This window comes from Microtus oregoni, unplaced genomic scaffold (assembly GCF_018167655.1).
Source record: "Microtus oregoni isolate MIOR12 unplaced genomic scaffold, Mior012 000007F_ref0000211, whole genome shotgun sequence".
NCBI classification, from domain to species: domain Eukaryota; kingdom Metazoa; phylum Chordata; class Mammalia; order Rodentia; family Cricetidae; genus Microtus; species Microtus oregoni.
In genome coordinates, this window is record NW_024543066.1 from 13,365,583 (window position 1) to 13,385,263 (window position 19,681).

At 40.2% G+C, this 19,681-nt stretch overlaps 1 protein-coding gene across 2 annotated transcripts in view; it reads left to right on the forward strand.

Moving 5' to 3' along the window:
- The window catches only part of Septin10 (septin 10), a 42,281-nt gene extending 33,828 nt beyond the window's left edge, over positions 1-8,453 (forward strand). For both annotated transcript variants that reach the window (XM_041656066.1, XM_041656065.1), the window contains exons 8-10: positions 1,829-1,961; positions 5,706-5,893; positions 7,571-8,453. In XM_041656066.1, the coding sequence (XP_041512000.1) occupies positions 1,829-1,961; positions 5,706-5,893; positions 7,571-7,586 (337 nt within the window). In that variant the 3' untranslated portion in view covers positions 7,587-8,453. The remainder of the gene's footprint in view (positions 1-1,828; positions 1,962-5,705; positions 5,894-7,570) is intronic.
- The last annotated feature ends 11,228 nt before the right edge of the window (positions 8,454-19,681 follow it).

The following is a 19,681-nucleotide window of genomic DNA, read 5'->3' on the forward strand; positions in this document are numbered from 1 at the left end:
TAATATGTTATAAAAGACTTTATCAGTTCTTCTTGCAAAATGGAGTGAAGTTTCTGAAATTTGTCAAAATGACTCATTCATTTAGGAGCTTCTTTACAGTGAGACACAAACAAAACCAAAAAGCCTAGTCTGTGTAAGTGCCTTCTTGGTGTCTGAGGCAGTCCTTAGGGTGTTTTGTTCTTAATGGAAATGTTCTTACAAGTGTTTCAGATGTGATGCGCTTAGACGACCTGCTGTGCATATCTTCACCTCCAGCCTTGATAGCTATCATGCAACATTTCCTCCTGTTTTTCCTTCAACTTACTGAATATTAATAAAAACTCTTAATTCAAAAATATTATGAATTTTAAAATCCAGGTATATTCAGTGTCTTAAATGCAACAGAAATTTCTGACTGGCATAACAGGAAAGTGATTTTGTATTCTCTGCTAAAGCTCAAATAGGAGGGCTTGTCATTTTTGATATATTGTAAGGTTTATTGTTGCACCTTTGGAATTTTACAAGTAAGCAAAGAGAGCTATCCCTAGAATTTCAGGACAGTCTCTGCTTGGTTAGAATTGTCTCTACCAGCCTGTCTCTAAAGAAATAGTTAAGAAGAAACTAGTGTCTAGATAGCTTTGCTGGATAGACAGGTAACAAAGCTCACCAAAGATCCTGTATCTGTTTTCAGTATTTGTGATTCATTAAAAAAAAGGGAAGACAGGATGTAAATGCTCTGGAGGTGCTTTGGAAGGACCAGTCCATTGAGAAGAATGGAAAGCCTTAACAGAGGAAGTTGCATTTGTGCCTGACTTCCGGAGACTGAGGAAATGGCAGAGCAGAATGCACTTGGGAAGAGGGCAGTGACATCAGAAACAGGAGAAAACTTGGACAGCCATGGCTGTTACACAGGGAAACCCTGTCTCGAAAAACCACAGCAAAACAAAAAACAAACAAACAAATAGCTGGGCAGTGGTGGTGATACCTTTAATCCCAGCACTTGGGAGGCAGAGACAGGCGGATCTCTGTGAGTTTGAGGCCAGCCTGTTCTACAAGAGCTTGTTCCAGGACAGCCAGCGCTATTACATAGAGAAACCCTGTCTCGAAAAACAACAGTAACGAAACAAAAACAAGCAAACAGAAACAGGCAAAAACTCAGCATATAGGTTTGTTTTAAGGGCAGTGAGTTAGTTGTTTTGACCAGAACCTAAGATTTGTTTATTGAGGAATCAATCTGGAAAAGAAGTAGGACAGATTGCAGTTCTTTTGCCTGTTGTTTAAATGAGGTGTGATCTTATTCTACAGATGGTGCAACTCTAACTCAGGGAGAAAAGCTAAGGAGTTTTGTGGTTTAGATGGAGATTTTAGGGAGGGACCAGAAGAACACAGAGAGAAGAGGAGCTAGTAGCCCAGAGGTCATTAAGAAAATATTGCAATGGTAAAGGAAGAAGATGTCAGGAATTGCATTTGTTATTGTATGGTATCTGCAGAAAAGGAAAGAGGACTGGATTTCGGTGATGTCAGCTTCACAGATAGAGCTAACTAACCTGCCTGGGTTCTCAGAGATAAGCAAAGTGACTTTTAACAAAGATTGAAAATGGAACATGTCTGGGATAAAAGGAGAATACCTGTGAAGGACATGTTTTAAAAACAAATCAGTCTTAGTCTCTGCTTTTTTACCTGTAGCACTGGAAACCCTTCATCTGATGCTGTAGGTGGTGGCATGTTTGGGGATCCTCAGAAATGATGGTGCATGGTAAAATCAGGTCTAAATGAGGCATATAAATAAAGTCTTGCAACACTGTTATATCATCTTTTTAACATAAGAATAACACAATAACTTTTTTAGTCTTCAAGAGACTTATGAAGCCAAGAGACACGAATTCTATGGTGAACGTCAGAGGAAGGAAGAAGAGATGAAGCAGATGTTTGTGCAGCGAGTGAAGGAGAAAGAAGCCATCTTGAAAGAAGCTGAAAGAGAGGTGAATGTGGTCCAGTGTGATTTGTAGTTATTGTTTAGATGGTCTGTAAAACTGGAGGGTTCATCTTGTAATCATCCTTGGAAAACTATGGCACATACAATAGTCTTTAAATAGAGACGTCAAAGAAATAACAACCTGAAATCCAATTAACTTTTAGTCTTTGGAACAAACATTTTTCCATTAGGAATAGTTTAACAAAGACTTGTAACTACTAGGTTATTAAGAAATTTTGTAATACTATAACCAGAAACACTTTAACTGTGGCTTTTAAAGTGGTTTTGTTGTTAAAATTCCTTCCCTAGGGAAGACAAAGCAGTGTCTTCCCCTTGTCCCAAGGTCCCAGCAACAAATTGTGGCACAGTTTTGCCAAAGTTCACTCTGGGGAACCAGTAGATTTATTGGGCTTCCTTACAGGGTTACTTAAGGAGGTGGGGTAGACACTTTATTGATGGGAATATCTCTAACCAGTTGTGAATGAACTGTCAGAAACACAGACACAATGATGTGTTTCCACAGTGTCAACATGTATTGAATAACAAGTTCATAAATAGGAATGTTTCATTGACTTGTACAATGCCAAATAACCCAGTTTCCCTTAATAGTTGGCTACTAGCAATCACAGGTCCTTTTATTACACTCTTGAATACTCTTAGATCATACATTACATTGCATACAATACTATGTGTATGTGTGTGTGTGTGTGTGTGTGTGTGTGTGTGTGTGTTAGAGTATCAGTCGGCTAGAGAAGGGCTGTAAAAAGATACTACAGGTTCAAAGAGGCATTCCTGGGAGGGAGTATCACTGCATATGGTTAGATAAGACATTAAAGAACAAAGATGTCTCTCGAGGGAGGCAGGACCTAGGTGTCACAGGACTCTTATGGAGAAGCCCCTGGCCTGCTCTGTATATTTACCAAAGACATGATGTAATGGGTGAATGCCTGGAAATCCTTTGCACTGCATCAAGCAGTGAGGACTGTCAAGTGGTAGGGATCTTTTCAGTCCCTTGACATACCCACTGTGTCAGATGACAAGTTAGTAGGGTCACCACATCTCAGTGTTAGTTGTCCTTTGGAGTTCAAGTGAGAATGTTGAACTCTTTGTTTCTCTGGCGTGTTTGGTATGTATTTAGTTATGTTTCCTTTTTGTTTCATAATAGGGCCCATGTGTTCTCAGTCTACTTTGATAATTCAAAGGTTGTTTTAGTAACTTTTTGTTGCTGTGATAAAATGATATGACCAAGGTAATTGTAGAAGGGAAGAGTTTATATCGTTTATGGTTTTAGAGTGGGCCTTCATAATGGCAGGGGAGCATGGTAGCAGGTGGCCGGAGCAGGAAGCTAAGAGATCACATCCTCAATGCAAGCACGAAACAATGAACTGGAAGTGGAGTGAGGCTATAAACTGTCAAAGCCCTCACCCAGCGACACACTTCCTCTAGCAATGCTGTATTTCCTAAAGGTTCCAGAGAGCACCACCAGCTGGGGACCAAACGTTTTAATATACCTATGGGGGGCACTTCTTATTCAGACCACAAAGGTCATGACTTTGTATTTGTATGAATAAGTTATCAGTCTGTGCCTTATTGATACTAGCTGATATTTAGGTTCAGGGGCACCTTCAGAGGGGCTCTTGATTCTTGTGCTCCCAGACACGGAGGTGAGCAGGGGCAGTTGCAGGTGAACTGTATATATCGAGGAATCTTGGTTGGGACTGGTAGAATTGTTTTATTGTTTGTGGTTATGTTTTCCGTTGTGTGTTTATGACTGTGTAGGTGGCCAAAATTTAACCTTTTTTAGTGATAACACCAGCCAAGACTCTGGGGGTTTCTCTTGGGAACTTAAGGTAAAGCCCTTGGCTTTTGTAGTTTTGCCTCAACATGCTGAATGATATCTCTGTCCGTAAGAATAGGTCAGGGTCATGCTAATTGTGTGACTTCCCTTAGAAGGGAATGTTTTCCTCTCCAGTGATTCTCTCTTAGCAGTAACGGGTTAGAGTCCAGTCACTGGGTTCTTCTTGTCCTCTCTGATGAAGAGAGTCAGTTTTTATAAATGTTATCAAGAGCCAGTCAGTATCCTAAGAGGACCCCTTTGATTCAAGTAGAACTTTTATATCAGTGTTGATTTTTACCTCAGGGATTGTTATAACCTTTAATCATACATACTCCATCTTTAAGTTTCATCTTTCAGAAACCTTTTTCTTGCCCAAACCTTTCACTTACATCCTTTTTGTTTTGTGGCTTTGGAGCCTGTCCTGGAACTAGCTCTTGTAGACCAGGTTGGCTTCGAACTCACAGAGATCCTCCTGTCTCTGTCTCCCCAATGCTGGGATTAAAGGCATGCGCCACCACCGTCCAGCTTATTGGTTCCTTTTTATGTCACTTACTGTCATAAAGAAAGAACAGAATGAAAAGCTTTAACAAATTACTTTCATGGAATAATGTGATCTAAGGTTACCTATCATAAAAACTGTAGTTTTTGTCTGTTGTAAGTCCTGGGAGACGCAGTTGCCATTGGGTTTTCTTTCACTCATCTTTCCCTTGACTCCACAAGAATTGGAGAATTTCAAAATGTTAATGTTCAAACGAGCTGGCCAAGAAAGCAGAGCTCCCAGTGACCTTGGATCATGACCTATCTTGTACGAACAGGAAAGAAAGTACACAGAGAGCAAAACATCTTTCTGTTTTAACCTTGTAATTACAATGTGAGATAAATTTATTTTCCTCAAGAATTTAGGGCAGATAGGAAATGGTTACTTTTTACTGGCGAAGAAAGAAGGAGTTCAGTGGTGTGGGCTAGACAGGACCCAGCATGGTCGTCTTCCTTCTAACACACATAAACTCGACCAGATGAGCCACCGTTGTCTGCTGCACTGCGTGCAGGAGTAAGTATGGTCAGGAGACAGAGCCAGTGCTCTCTCCTGCTCATATCGCTTGCTCTTTTTACCCAGAAGTAAAGGAAAGCTACCAGAGAGGAAATGCTTGATTTTTGAAGAGCCATCCTCTGACATTTTCAAACTTAAGCTTGTCTAATGGCCTCTGTGTTAGAATAGGGCCAGGTTGCACTTCTGTTTATTCTCCGTGGAATTTTGAATCGATGTCAAGTATGTAAGTGTTCAAACAAACTGTCTGCAGAAGTGGGATCCAGTTTATTGCTTTTGTAGAAGTTGAGGTTGTCCCTAGGGAGAAGAAGGCCTGGTCATAGAGAATTTCTCTTTTACCTTTTCATCTCCAGAGTGGATCTAGCTGTAGTATGCTGTTTGAATTTAAGAGACCATCCAGAGGCTAGATTTATCTGCCCCCTAACATTTAAGAGTGTCTAGGTCAAACTTACCCTAATTTTTTGAATGTATCCATGGGGTGTCTAATGGAAAGAAGGCAGTCTTGATTCCCATTTGTAAGGGGAGGGAAACGAATCAGTGAGGTAACAAAATAGTTTTGTTGTTGTTCTTGGTAATTTGCTCCTGTTCATTTGTGTTCCTTGCTCTTATTACGCATGAATTTGAGGATCTTTGTTAAATAGGCATTATGGATAAAATGTAAAGCAAGGATATGAAAATTTGGCTCAATCACATAAAGGAACTCTCTTAAAATTTAAAGTCCCCGTAACAGCTGAAGGCTTTTTCTGGCAGCGTGGACGGCTGGATTAGGGGCTGGGAGGGTACTTACTGTATTGCTAGGATAGAAACTGCTCCTGTGTGTGCTGCCGCATTGTGTCAGTTACGGGAACTGTACTTTTGTTTCACAGCTTCAGGCCAAATTTGAGCACCTTAAAAGAATCCACCAGGAAGAGAGAATGAAACTTGAAGAAAAGAGAAGGATTTTGGAGGAAGAATCAATTGCTTTCTCTAAGAAGAAAGCTACTTGTGATCTATTCCAGAGCCAGACATTTATGGCGGCAAGTAGCAGCATTAAGAAGGACAAAGACCGAAAGAAGTAAGAGTCCCGCCACCCTGTCCCTGTGGCCCTGCCCCTCCCCTTTGGCTCCTAGCCCTGTTTGCTCTTCTTTCCCTGTGTTTTCTTCCTCCCTGTCTGCCTCCTGCTGCCAACACTAGAACAGGCCTGCCCTTGTTCTTCACTGTCCTCTCAGCAGGTGGACTATGCCTGCCCTTAGCAGGTCTTCAGTCTTAGCAGAACTGAGGAGTGAGCAGAGTAAAGCACCTCACAGTGAGAGTCAGGTCAGGGAGTGGCTAGTGCTCTGTCACAGCCCTGCCATAGTTCTCCTACACAGCTGCTACCATGAGTTAGTCTTTGTTTTATGTCTCTCTGGAAACTACATTTTGATGGAGAATCACAGAATTAAATGTCTTATTAATAAAACCTTAATTATTAGGCTCATTTTAAAAGACTTCATTCTACTGATCACTGATTTTAGTGAGGATTTTTTGTTTTAATAACGGAATCAGCTATCAGCTGGAACTCCTGTGCTTTGAAGTCAGAGCTGGTGAAACCAAACAGACGTAAAGATGCAGAGAAAGTAGAGAAGGCCGCAGTTCACGGGGGTGGCGTGAGTGGCGACTGGAGGACGATCTCAAGCCTATAGGGTTAGGATATGTGTTAAAGTTACCAGTTTTTGAAAATGAGTTTATTTTCCTTTTTATGATTTCATTCAGTACTCCGTGTCCCTTGCTTTATTCCTCCTACTTTAAATATTCTTTGTCCGCTTTACTGTTTTTACTGTCAAGAAACCCATCATGATTCTGTTGGGAATGTTCCATTGTGGGTCTCCTGCTCCACTGGTCCCTGTCATAGGAGGACAGTGCTCTCCTGAGTTCCTCACAGAACGGGACTCTTGCTTCTGTGAACTCAGTGCCTATATTTTGTGTAATTATGTGTTGAAGAAAGAATGTATAAAGGATGTATTTTGATTGAAATAATGGATTTAAGATATAAATTACAAATACAGTTTATTACTAGTTTACCATGCTTTGAATTAAAAAGAGCTCTTTTTACTTTATTATCCCTTCATTGTAATCTAGAATAACAAAATAGAACCCCCCAGTTTTCCCACATATATCCCCCCAATAAAGTTGTCATTCCATTCTCCTTGAGAGTCATGCTGTTGTCTACAAAATCAGACAAACCAGCAGATTCTTTTCTTTTTCTTCCCTTGTATCCTAATAGGGATTGAGCCCGCAGCTTCCCTTAACAGGCAGCACTCTTACGGCTGAGTTATAGCACAAGCTTTCTGTTTCTTTTCTGAGACAGGAAATCATATAATCTAGGGTGGTTTTACTCCCTACATAGATGAGAATGATGCTGACCTTGTGGTCGTCATTCCTCTACTTCCAAGTGCCTGGGTTACAGTGTGTGCCACCACATCTGATTTTGGGTTTACACAGTGGTAAAGAATCTAACGCAGAGCTTTACCCATCCTTTGCCAGCTGAGCTACATCCATGCCCTGTCCAGCGAGATCTGTATGAGCTTAGGCCTCACCCTCAAGGCACTGTGACTTGCTAGCTTCTTTTTCTTTTTCAAAGTCCCATAAATAAATATCTTGTGTGTTGACTATTTGCTCTTCTTCTAAAAGCTTTGTGAAATTAATGCTTTTGATAATTTTTACTTATGTTGTTTTTTGAATTGTTGCATTCAAAACATTTTTTTCTTTTCAGCTTCAATTTTATGTAGTACAAGAGTTCCAGAGCACAGATGGTCGTCACAACCAAAGTTATTGTATGCTTTGAGTTTATGCTAGTTTGCTTTATCATTAACTCAGTTATGTAGCAAAGCGCTAAAGTTACTCACATTTACAGAAAACTATTTTCACATAGAAGGCTGCTCTGCCAGCCAAAGTGTGCAGTTCTCCCACCCTTGCTGTCGTTAGGAATCTGTAAGTTGCTAGTTTGCTGTGGATCTTGGTCTACTTTCCTCCTGCCGAATTCTCACTTTGCTGCGTGGTATTCTAAATGGCAAAGGTCATTGCCAATAAAACTACAGAACTCCTTCATATTATGAATATCTGATTGTATTTTCATTATAGCATGGACTTATTTTTGTTGTGTACTAAACAGAAAACACTGGAGGCATATACTTTGGAGTGTATTACAAAGTTAAAGCTAATACCAATAGTAGAAAAATTTAAAATATTTGAAACAGTGACCCAATTATCAGTATTCTGAAGTTTCATGTCAAACTATGTAACCTTTTATACATCAGTGTGCCTTGTTGTATATTGCTTGATAAAACAAAAACAATTTAAAAGTTCAAAAATACATTTGAAGCTGGGTTATCATATTATTTTCCTTAAGCGATCATAAATATTTTTTAAATGTTGCCTTTGAGGGAATAAGAAAGCTGAAAATTGTATTAGAGTATCTGAATCTTAAATATATTAAAACTTGATACTTCATATTTCAGGATACATTTGCATCAGTGCCTTAGTAGTCTTAGGACAATGTTTTACTTTTCTAATGGTTATACGTATATATGTTTTCATTCTTTTGTACTTGAATATTCTGTATTCTGAATAAAATTGATATTCTTGACAAATCTGCAGATTTCCTAAAATGTGTTTAAATTGCTTAAATTTTTCTTTTTAATTGACACATAATTTATACTTTGATGCAGTAGAATGTGGCGTTGCACTACTTTCCTACAATATGTGTGATCAAATCAAGGTAATTGGCTTACTCATCAACTAAATAGCCATTTTGTGTAGAAAATATTTAAGGTCCTCCTGTAAATATCCATTTATTTATATTTATCCAACCGGCATACTTATTTTACTGTGTTGTAGACTGTTAGAAAGTTCATCTTACCCAGCTTCACCCCTGTACCTATACTTTGTATCTCCACATTCCCCATATCCTTCCCGGTCCCTACTAATCACTGTTCTTTTCTTACTCTTCCAAGACTAAATTCTTTAGCTTCATGTGTGACAAAGAACATGCTGTATTTGTCTTCTGTACTTGACTTAAAATGCCGCCTTGTTCCTCCTTGGTAATACAGGTGATAAGATTTCACTCGTATGACGGGATAGCATCCCATTGTGTGTATCTGTGCTGCAGTGTTCTTTCTGTACATCCATGGAGAGTCTCCTGGTTACTTACGTATCAACGTGTTCTGAATAATGCTGCAGTAAACCTGGGACCACACGTGTGTCTGTGATGTACTGATTTCATTTCTACTGGCTATATTCCTAGTAGTGGAACTACCAGGTCATAATATAGTTTGATGTCTATTATTTTTAAGAAGCTGTTTTCCTAATGATCATACTCATTTATATTTTCACCAATAGTGTATGAAAGTTGCTCTTTCTGTACATCTTCACCAACATTTATTATTCATGTATTTGCTGATTATCTTTGTAAACTACCTATGTCCTCATTAACATTTTTAATGATGATCACCATTCTAACGAGTGAGCTCACACTGTGACTGTGAAACAATCTTTATGTACTTACTGGCCACTTGTAGTGCATTGAGATCTGCATATTCATTTTGTTTGTCCATTTTATAATTGGATTTTTAAAACTGTAGTGTGTTTTTGGCCTCTGATTAGTCCATAGTTTAGTCCATCCCTGAATCAACAGTTTACAGTATGTTCTGTTATTCTCTAGTTCTCTTACATCTGTTTCATTTGCTCTGTTGAAGCTTTTTAGTTTGGCATCAATCTATTTGTTCATTTTTGCTTTTGCTACCTGTGTTTTTGGTGTTTTATCCAAACAGTCTTGTCCAGACAGATGCTCTATATTGATTCCTATATAATTTCTTTAATGGTTTTAGGTTAAGTCTTTTTTCCATTTTTGAGTTGATCTTTTTTATTGGTACAAAAAGCAAACTGACACATTGCCCATAAGTCAGGTGTCATCCACTCAAGTAGTCAGCCCAACCCTCACTTTTCACAGTTTTTACAGGTTGAAAACACCTTTATTCTTGTCCATTTGAATCTGCCTACGTGGCCTGGGGCCGGCAGGAATTCTCTATAGCAGCCTTGTGTGCAGAAGCGGAACTGATAAAGTTAAAGCGGCTGTTTTTTAAGTGTCTGTTTTCTCAAGATAAGGAGAAGGAGGATTTAGCTGAGCAAGCAAGAGTACAAAGGCAGAACCCACAGTAAAATTTAATCCATTCTAATCCTCCTCATATATATATATACACATATATATGTATATATATGTGTATATATATATATATATATTATATAGTGAGTGATAGGCGCCTAGTCCCCCCCCCCCCCCAATTTGGATGCCCAGTTTTCCCAACACTTATCTAAAAAATTGCTTATTAGTGTGAGAGGTGGCAGGCATGTGCTACAGGAACTGTGTGGAGGTCAGAGACAGATTATGGAAGTCATTCTTCTTCCATCGTGTTGGTCCCAGGCATCTAACTCAGTTGTTTGGTTGTTAGGTGTGGTGGCAAGCACCTTAGACCCCTGTGCCGCCTCTCTTTTCTAGTAGCTATCCTTTCTGCTTTTGTTTAAAATTAAAAAATCAGGTGTCTGTACTGACCTGAGTTATTTCTGGTCTCTTTATTCTGTGTCATTGGTCTGTTTTGGTTTGTTTTGTTCGTTTGGAGTCTGGTATTTGTGATGAATCTAGATTTGTTGTTTCTGCTCAAGGTGACTTTGACTATGTAGGGTCTTTTGTGGTTCTATTTAATTTTTTCTAGGTTTTCTTGTGCCAATATCAGATCTTTGGAAAGATATACATTGAATTGTAGATTGTAGTGGAAGATTTTTAGCATACCTTTTATAGATGAGAGATCAGGAAGAACAGAAATTAGTAAGGTTGGGGGAGATTAAAATACAAAACCTTCAATTTGTGACTTTCCATGAGGAGACCTGAACAACTTTCAGTAGATAGAGGAGTGAGTACCAGAAAGGCAGAGGCATTAAAAGCCCACCCCAGCATGGGTGAGGAGTAAAAGCTGCATTATATGCTTATATGCTTGGCTGGAAGGCAAGCCTCAGTATCTTTAAAGTAATTAAGTGACACAGATTATGTTCTCTGGTCATAATTCAATGAGACATCAATAAAAAGATAGAGACTCTTGTATGCTTGCATTAAGATTTTTTTTTATGCTGGGACCTCACCTGCATCAAACTTTATAAACCCCACTCTAAATCATGTAATAAATTACTCTTCCCTGGCAGCCCCATGGTAACTTCCTTTTTGTGACCATAAATAAATAAATAAATAAATAAAATTAAAAAAGGAAGGATTTCCTTAGCTATGATAAAAGATAATATAGATATAAATATAGTAGCTATAATTCTAGCTCGATACCTGCTTTGTTATATGTAAGTTTACTATGTTAAAGTTAAAGCCTTCCTTTTTATTTAAACAGAAAAGGGGAAATGGTGTGGGAAGTCCTCTTATATATGTGTTGCTTTTATTGGTTAATGAATAAAACTGCTTTGGGCCTATAGCAGGGCAGAACAGATGTAGGTGGGGAAAACTAAACTGAACGCTGGGAAAAAGAAGGTGGAGTCAGGGAGACACCAGTTAGCTCCATCAGAGATAGTAAACCACAGTCATGTGATGATACACAGATTAATGGAGATGGGTTAGTTTAGAATATAAGGGCTATCTAAAAATATGCTTAAGCTATTGGCCAAACAGTATTACAAATAATATAGTTTATATGTGGTTATTTTGAGTCTGGGCAGCCAGGAACGAACAAGCGGGCTTCTACATCTTGCCTTTCCAGCCTCCAGAGGTGGCTCCTGCATTCCTTGACTTTCCTTCTCTCCCTCTATCCTGAAAGTCAGCTAAGCAGGTTATGCCATGGTATGAATCTGACTTTGCTCTCTTCCTTCCCTCTCAAAGACTCTCTGTTATGTTGGGATACCTGGTCAGTGTCCTTTATCCACCCCAATTCTCCTTGATCTTGTAACTTCTATTCACAAGTTCTATTTCTCCAGTATATTTTTGTTGCATTTTTAAATTAATCTGAGAATTTCATGCAATGCATCCAATGTATTTTTTATCATAGTTACTCTAACTCCTCCCTACAAATTCTAATTTGTGATGCTAATATACTTATATGCTGACAAGGGTGGGGCCATCCACTTGAGCATGGACAGCCTACCAGGAGCCACACTCTTACAGAAAACAGACCCTCCCTCACTTAGAAGCCATCAACCATCAATTAGCATCTCAGCTAGGAGTGGGGGCTCTTTTTGTTTATTTTTGTTTTGAGATTAATATAATTATAATTACATTTCTCCCTTCCCTTTCCTCCCGGCCAGTCCTCCCTATTACTGCCTCCAAATTATTCATGACTTCTCTCTCTCTCTCTCTCTCTCTCTCTCTCTCTCTCTCTCTGTCGGTTTTTTGAGACAGGGTTTCTCTGTAGCTTTGGAGCCTGTCCTGGAACTAGCTCTTGTAGACCAGACTGGCCTCGAACTCACAGAGATCTGCCTGCCTTTGCCTCTCAAGAGCTTGGGATGAAAGGCGTGTGCACCACCACCGCCTGGCTTGTGACTTCTCTTTACTAATTGTTATTGCATCAACATATGTATATGTGTATAGTACATATTCATGAATATTATCTGCTCAGTCCACATGATGTTGCTTGTATGTGTTTTCAGAGCTGTTTGGTGATACACAACCAGTTGATGTGCTCTTCCTGGGAAAACCACCTCTTCTACTCCCAGTTCTCCTCAGTTGCCTGGAGTTAGTTCTTTGTGTAAGGTTAAGACCTGGGCTTTTCCCAATCTACTTTGGCATGTCTATTGGTGTCCTCCTTGTTCAGCTCACATCTGGGCAGTCATATTGGTGGGACATTGTGGGTGTCACTTCTGATATTTCTAGGAGACAGTCTCACAGAAAGCTCCCTGTTCCCCTGGCTGTTACAATTTTTGTGAGCCCTCTTCCACAGTGTTCCCAGAGCTTCAGGTGCAAGAGTGTTTTCTAATAGTATCTATTGGGACTGGGACTCCACAGCTGTGCATTTTGATTTGTTGTGGTTTTCTGTAGTCTCCATTTGTTACAAAGAGAAGTTTCCTTGATGAGGGTGAAGACTTCACTTACCTGTGGAGATAAGGGCAGATGTTAATGCATTGCTGTTTAGGATTATGCTACTTTAGTAAGTTAGAGGTTGTAGATTCTTCTCCAGTAACCATGACCTCACTAGGACTGAGTAGTTAGCTAAGATTCCAGGACCAGGCATGATTTCTATGCCATGTGTGCCGTCATGCTCCCCACTATGATGACAGTGGACCAAGTCTCTAAACTGTAAGCAAGCCTCCAATTAAATGTTTTCCTTTATAAGAGTTGTTGTCATTGTGTCTCTTCACAGCAACAGAGCAGTGACTAAGGCAGTCAGCCAATATGCTAAGGTAGGTGGGGGGTTAATAAGGCTGCACCCCTGGGTGAAGACCTTTAGGCACTCAGTGTCACCGAGAGAGGAAGATTAAATGTTCTCCAGGGACAAGCCCTCTCTAATAGGTTACCCAGTCATGAGTGGCAGCCCTAAACACATGTATTTATCTATAATTTAATGGTGTTGAAAACCAGGAGCTAACACTGAGATGTTGCAAAGTAAAAATTTAATAACGGCAAGACCATATTTTCAGTGTCTCACAGTAGGAGAACGGAAACGGCCCAGGTTAAAGGAAGAGTCTTCTGTACCAAGTGAGCAAATGATTAAAAGTTGAATTTTGCAATTAATTTTATGATCACAGGAAGTACATTTATGGATTTATGGTCAGACAGTTAATATACCATGAAATATATGGTCACTCAATTCTCAGAATAATGTAAACAATTGATGATGTGTAATTCACAAGATTATTGAAGAGGAACCAGTAAAAAAAAAAAAGAGTTGATCTCTATCTAGAAACATGATCAAAATCTAACATTGTTTAACTAAAAAGATATTGGAGTCAACTGTCCCTTAACAATAATAAAGAATTCACGAGCTTGGGGGTAGGGAGTGTACAGGAGTTGTAGGGGGAAGGATAAGGGGAGGAAATGATACTAATACAGTTCTCATGTATGACTTTTTCAAAAACAAAATCTTTTAAAAAAAACTGTCAAAAAGCTCATTAGCAATCAAGCAGGTTCTATCTCAGAGATGCAGGGACGGTTCAATGTATGTAAATCAGTAAGTGTGATAAACTCAAAGAAAGATTCATCATGATCATATCATTCAGTGTAGAAAAGGCCTTTGAGATTCACTCATGAGAAAAGTCCTGGAGAATCTAGGATATAGGAGACATATCTCTGCATTGTAAAGGTTGCGTACAAAAACCCCACAGCCCTCATCATGATAAACAGAGAAAAACTTAAACATTTGAGTTAGAATAAGGTTAAAGAAACAATTGTTAGATACTAATTTATTTAGTGGTTTACTTAAAGCACAGCTTGTACTGCCTATTTTCCAAGCATGCTTCACTGGCTCCCTAGAACACAGTGACCTGGAAAAAGAGCTGAAACAATGGGCCGTTGCCCTTAGCAACCTGCTGACCGCCACATATGCTTCTGTAAAAGCTGCTTGCTTGCCTGCCGCACCTTATGCAATAAAATGAGAATACAAATTAGACCCAAGCAGCAAAGCCTGTTGGGAGCATCCTAGATATGGCCCACCAGTGACATGTCCTGTCTCATTGGTGTTGGAGTACTTATTCCAGAAAGGTTCCGGCAACACATTTCCATAAAGTAGAACAAGACTAGCATGTCCATTTTTCTCTCACTACGGTTCATTTGTGCTTGAAATCTTAGCTGGAGCAGGCAAAAGAAAGAGATAAGGGAATACAAAGTAAAGGAAAGAAGTCAAAGTGTCCTTATTTGCTCTTGATTTGATCCTACACATTAAAGGCCCTAAAAGTTCCACCAGAAAGCTCATATAGCTGACAAACATTTTCAGCAACATGACAGGATACAAAATTAGCACACGTACCAGGCATTTTCTTTTAGGCCATGAAGTAGCTCCCAAATCATGACATGGAGACTTCTTGTTAGTTACGAATGTTTGGCCTTATCTTATGCTTGTCCCACTAGCTCTTAGAATTTTCCTTTATCGATGTTTTGCCTCGGGGCTTTTTACCTTTCTTTCTGTATATCTTACTTTTACTGCCTTCTCTGTCTGTCTGTCTGTCTGTCTGTCTGGTAGCTGCCTGGCATCTGGCCCTGGGTATGTCCTTCTCTTTCTCCCTCATTCTCTCTTTCTCTCCAGCCTAGATTTTGCCTCCTACTTATTCTCTCTGCTCTCCAGCTCCTTCTATCCCTCTCCTGCCTAGCTATTGGCCATTCAGTTTTTTATTAGACCAATCAGGTGCCTTAGGCAGGCAAGATAAAACAAATGTAACACATGTTTACATAGTTAAAGTGATATTCTGCAGCATAAACAATGTAACACATCTTTACATAGTTAAATATTCTACAACACACACAAAATTCTGTAGCCTTCATATGTACATGAGAGATACACTGGGAAGGAAGCCAGGGAAACAATCCCATTCACAAAAGCCTGAAATATATAAAATGCCCTGAAATAAACCTAACTAGGAAGTGAAACGCTTGTACAGTGAACTCTTTAAAACTCCAAAGAGAAAACACTAGAAGATGGAAAGCTGGGATCCATGGTGGGCCAAATTTAAGATTGCCAAAGTGATCATGCTACCTAAAGCAACTTAGCGATTCATTGCTATCCTAATCAACACTGCAACTCCACTTTCACAGACTTAGAAGACAAGGCCCAAATATGTATATGGAAGCAAGATCATAGCAAATGCAATTTGAGCAATGAGAATAGTACTGGAGGTATTACCGTACCTGACATAATCATAGTATAAAACAGCACGGTACTGTAGATCCGTGGGGTGGAATAAAGGACTCAGAAAACCCATCTCGAATAGCTGCTTGATTTTTGAAGGAAGCCAAAAGTGCACACAGGATAAGAGGCAGCCTGTTGAGCAAATGGTAATGGAAACACTGGTAGCCACAGGTAGAACAAAATTCGATCCTTCCAACTGCACACATATCAACTCAAAATTGCTCAAGGACCACAGCAAAAATCCTGAAACTCTGAAACTGCCAGAAGAAAGCGGAGTTGGATAGAGGATAAAGACATAGGTACGGTCTTTCTAAGCAGGGAACACAGCGAACAATTGACAAGTAGGACTTCATGAAGTTAAAAAGCTGCTGTGCAGCAAAGGAAACGGTCTTTCTAATGAAAAGGCCACCAGCAGAATGGGACAGAAGATTAAATAGCTAGAATATACAAAGAACTCAAAAACCTAAACATCAACATTACAACAACTCCATCAGAAATGGAATCTGGAACTGATTAGAGTGCCCAGAGAAATATTAATGCTAATAAACACTTTTAAAAGTGTTCAACATCCTTAACCATTAGATAAATGCAAATTTAAATTTCTTTGCAATTCCAACTCATCCCGTTCAGAATGGCTATTCTCAAAAAAATGTAAGTAAACTGGGTGATGGTGGCACATGCCTTTAATTCCAGCATGTGGGAGGCAGAGGCAGGTGGATCTCTGAGTTCAAGGCCAGCCTTCTATACAGAGTGAGTTCTAGGACAGCTAAGGCTACTACACAGAGAAACTCTATTTCAAAAACAAAAGCAGTACAGGCTAGGTGTGATGGTTCACAACTTTTAGCCCAGCTCTTGGGAGGCAAAGGCAAGAAGACCTGTGCATTCAAGGTCAGCGTGGTCTACATAGTTCCAGGACAGACAGGACTACAAAGACCCTTTCTCACAACACCCCACCCCCTAAATTGTAATGATAACATTTGACCGTGTTATGGGGAAATAGGGTCATTTATGAAAGTCAATGTGAAAGCTAGAAATAGAGCTATCATATGCCCCAGGTATATCATCTTTGGCATATAATCAAAGGACTCTGTATCCTACTAGTGAGGTACTTGCTCATCCATGCTGCTCTATTCACAATAGTTAGCAAATAGACTCAGCCTAAAATCCGGCAACAGATGAGTGTATAATGAAAATGTAGGAGAGCTACAAAGGAAGTTTATTCAAATGTGAAGAAAGATGAAATTATGAAATTTGCAGGTATCGCAGTCACCATTCTACTGCTGTGAAGAGTCACCATGACCAAAGCAATTCATAGAACAAAGTGTTTAATTGGCGGTTTGATTATGGTTTCAGAGGTTGGGTCCATTATCATCATGGTGGGAAGCATGGTAGCGTGCAGGCAGGTGCGGGAGCAGTAGCTCAGAGCTACATCCTGACCAGAGAAAGAGATTTGGCTTGGCGTGGGCTTTTGAAACTCAAAACTCACCTTAGTGACACACTTCCTAATCCTTCTAATCCTTTCAAAGAGTTCCACTCCCTGGTGACCAAGCACTGGAAAAACTACTGACTCTGGCCACCCAAACTGAGAGATAACTGTCTCTTGTTTTTCTCATGTGCATCTTAGCTTTGATTCTTTAGTTGTATAGGAAACTGGGAAGGGGCCGCTGGGGAGCTTGTGTTAAGGGAAGGGAACTAGTAGTACATTAGTGATACACAAGTACAGAGAAGGAACGATGTGGGCAGAAAGGTCCAGACAAGGATGAGATAGGGGAATAGGAGAGATGTCAGGGCAGGGAGGGAGGCTTAACCAAAATGAAGAACCTATGAACAAGAAAAATACATGGAAATCCACTACTTTTATAAACCAATTAAAAATATCATTTTAAAAAATAAGAAGGGAGATAGCCTATGTGGCTGAATAATTCTGCTTCCAGAAGCTACTGTTTAGCAAACAAAATATCTCAGTGCTGGGTCTTGGGCACCCTCTAATGACTAAACTCATAACATGTCAGGGAGGTCCTAGAGGCCCCCAGAATAATAGGCTACTGACATGCCTTGTGACTGCTCACCAGAACTAGGTGATAATAAAGTCCTATTGTGTGGAGCACCACATTCCTTGGTTACAATTTACAGAGAAAGCAAACGGGAAGCACAAATTATTACTTCCTTTCTTGGCAGCTGGCACAGCAACCTCTGGCAGCATGAAGTATGGCCTCAGGGAGGAAGCTTTCGGTTCAGATCCAGCACAAACCCTCAGAGTCTAGAGCCTGAGCTCAGAGTCTAGAGTCTGAGCTTGTGCTTAGCAACAGGGAGTTGCTTCAACCTCGGGGAAGTAAGCATGGCCAACAACAAAGGCCCATGTTTGTTAGGATTTTCTTGGACTCTCCCATCAACAACTCAAAAGGATGTTTCTCATGCCTGCTCCTAGGGTTTTTGTTAGACAGTCTGATGCAAATGTCAGGTTTCTCATGTCTTCTGGGGAGGCAGCAAGCCTTTTGTGTGGGGGCCAGAAGAGGTTGCAGCAGTTGGCACTCACATATCCAAACTCTCTTCCCAATGGTCCTCATTTGTGTTGTTTCCTAGTGTGGTCTTCTTAGTCCAAAGCAGAAACTCCATACATACAGTTGGGAGGCATAAACATAATACCATCGTAGGAACAGCTCCCCGAGCACATAGGAATTCTGGAGAGTTGAGTAAGATCAGAATCTGGCTAGGGTTTAAATTTAAAAAAATCTCCCAAGTATGAGAACACCAGAGGAGACAGAAGCTGGGCTTGTTGCTTAGGGATCTGAGAACACGTTCAGTTTAAGTCTCTCTCTACCCCTGCCTCCAGGTAAAGAGAACTCTGATGCCAGGTTGAAGATTGAAGACAGGAAACCTACAGCCTGTAAGACCCTTGCTTCCAGTTGGGCCTCTGGATTGCTCCTCTGCAAGTACTGAGGCATCTTAGTTGCACACCCTAAGGCTGCCATGCTGCTTTGGGACCTCAGTTCACTGTGTTGGGTACTGAGGACACTAAGATAAGGGGGAGGGTACCCCAGGATGTGGCTGTGGTGAGAGCTTGGTCTGCTAGTTGTAGCTGTTTTTACTCTTTACTGTTTTGGGGGCCTGCCGCCCAGCTCCCAAATAAATACATGGAGGTTTATTCTTACTTAGGAATGCCTGGCTTTAGCTTGGTTTGTTTCTTGCCAGCTTTTCTTAACTTAAATTATCCTGTCTACCGTTTGCCTCTGGCTTTTATCTTTCTCTTTTCTATATACCTTTCTTTTCTTCTTTCTCCATGGCTTGCTGTGTAGCTGGGTGGCTGGCCCCCGATGTCCTCATCTCTTTTGCTTTTTCTTTTTCTTGCTCCCTGATCCTCCTACCCCCAGGTTTCTCCTCCTATTTATTCTCTCCACCGGCCAGCCCTGCCTATCTTTTTTCCTGCCTTGCTAATGGCCGTTCAGCACTTCGTTAGATCAATCAAGTGTTTTAGCCAGGCAGAGTAACACAGCTTCCCAGAATTAAACAAAAGGAACATAAAAGAATGTAACACATCTTTGCATCATTAAACAAATGTTCCACAGCATAAACGAATGTAACACATCTTAGAATAATATTTTACAACAGCTAATGACACCAATACTCCTGGAATTGGTCATGTCATTTGCTGCCCTGGGCTTTCCCTGGGATACAGAGGGCACAGGCCACAGCCTCCAGGAGCCTCCCCTCTTTTCTCTCTCATGATGCTTTAAGTATGTAGTCTCTGCTTTGGATTCAGAAAAACATGTTACAAAACATAATCTGGAAGGGAATGTTGTAGTATTTGACTACCAGAAGAGAGAAAGATATGTTTATAAATGTGCATATGTTTAACCATAGATGTGATATGTGTTACAGGTAGGATACATGTCCGTGAGGGTGTGTACATGCATTCTATATGTGCCACAGGTAGGATGTGTATGTTTGCCAAGCCCAGTGTGATGGGTCAGGAATAATTGAGCCTGGATGCGGATGACTTTATC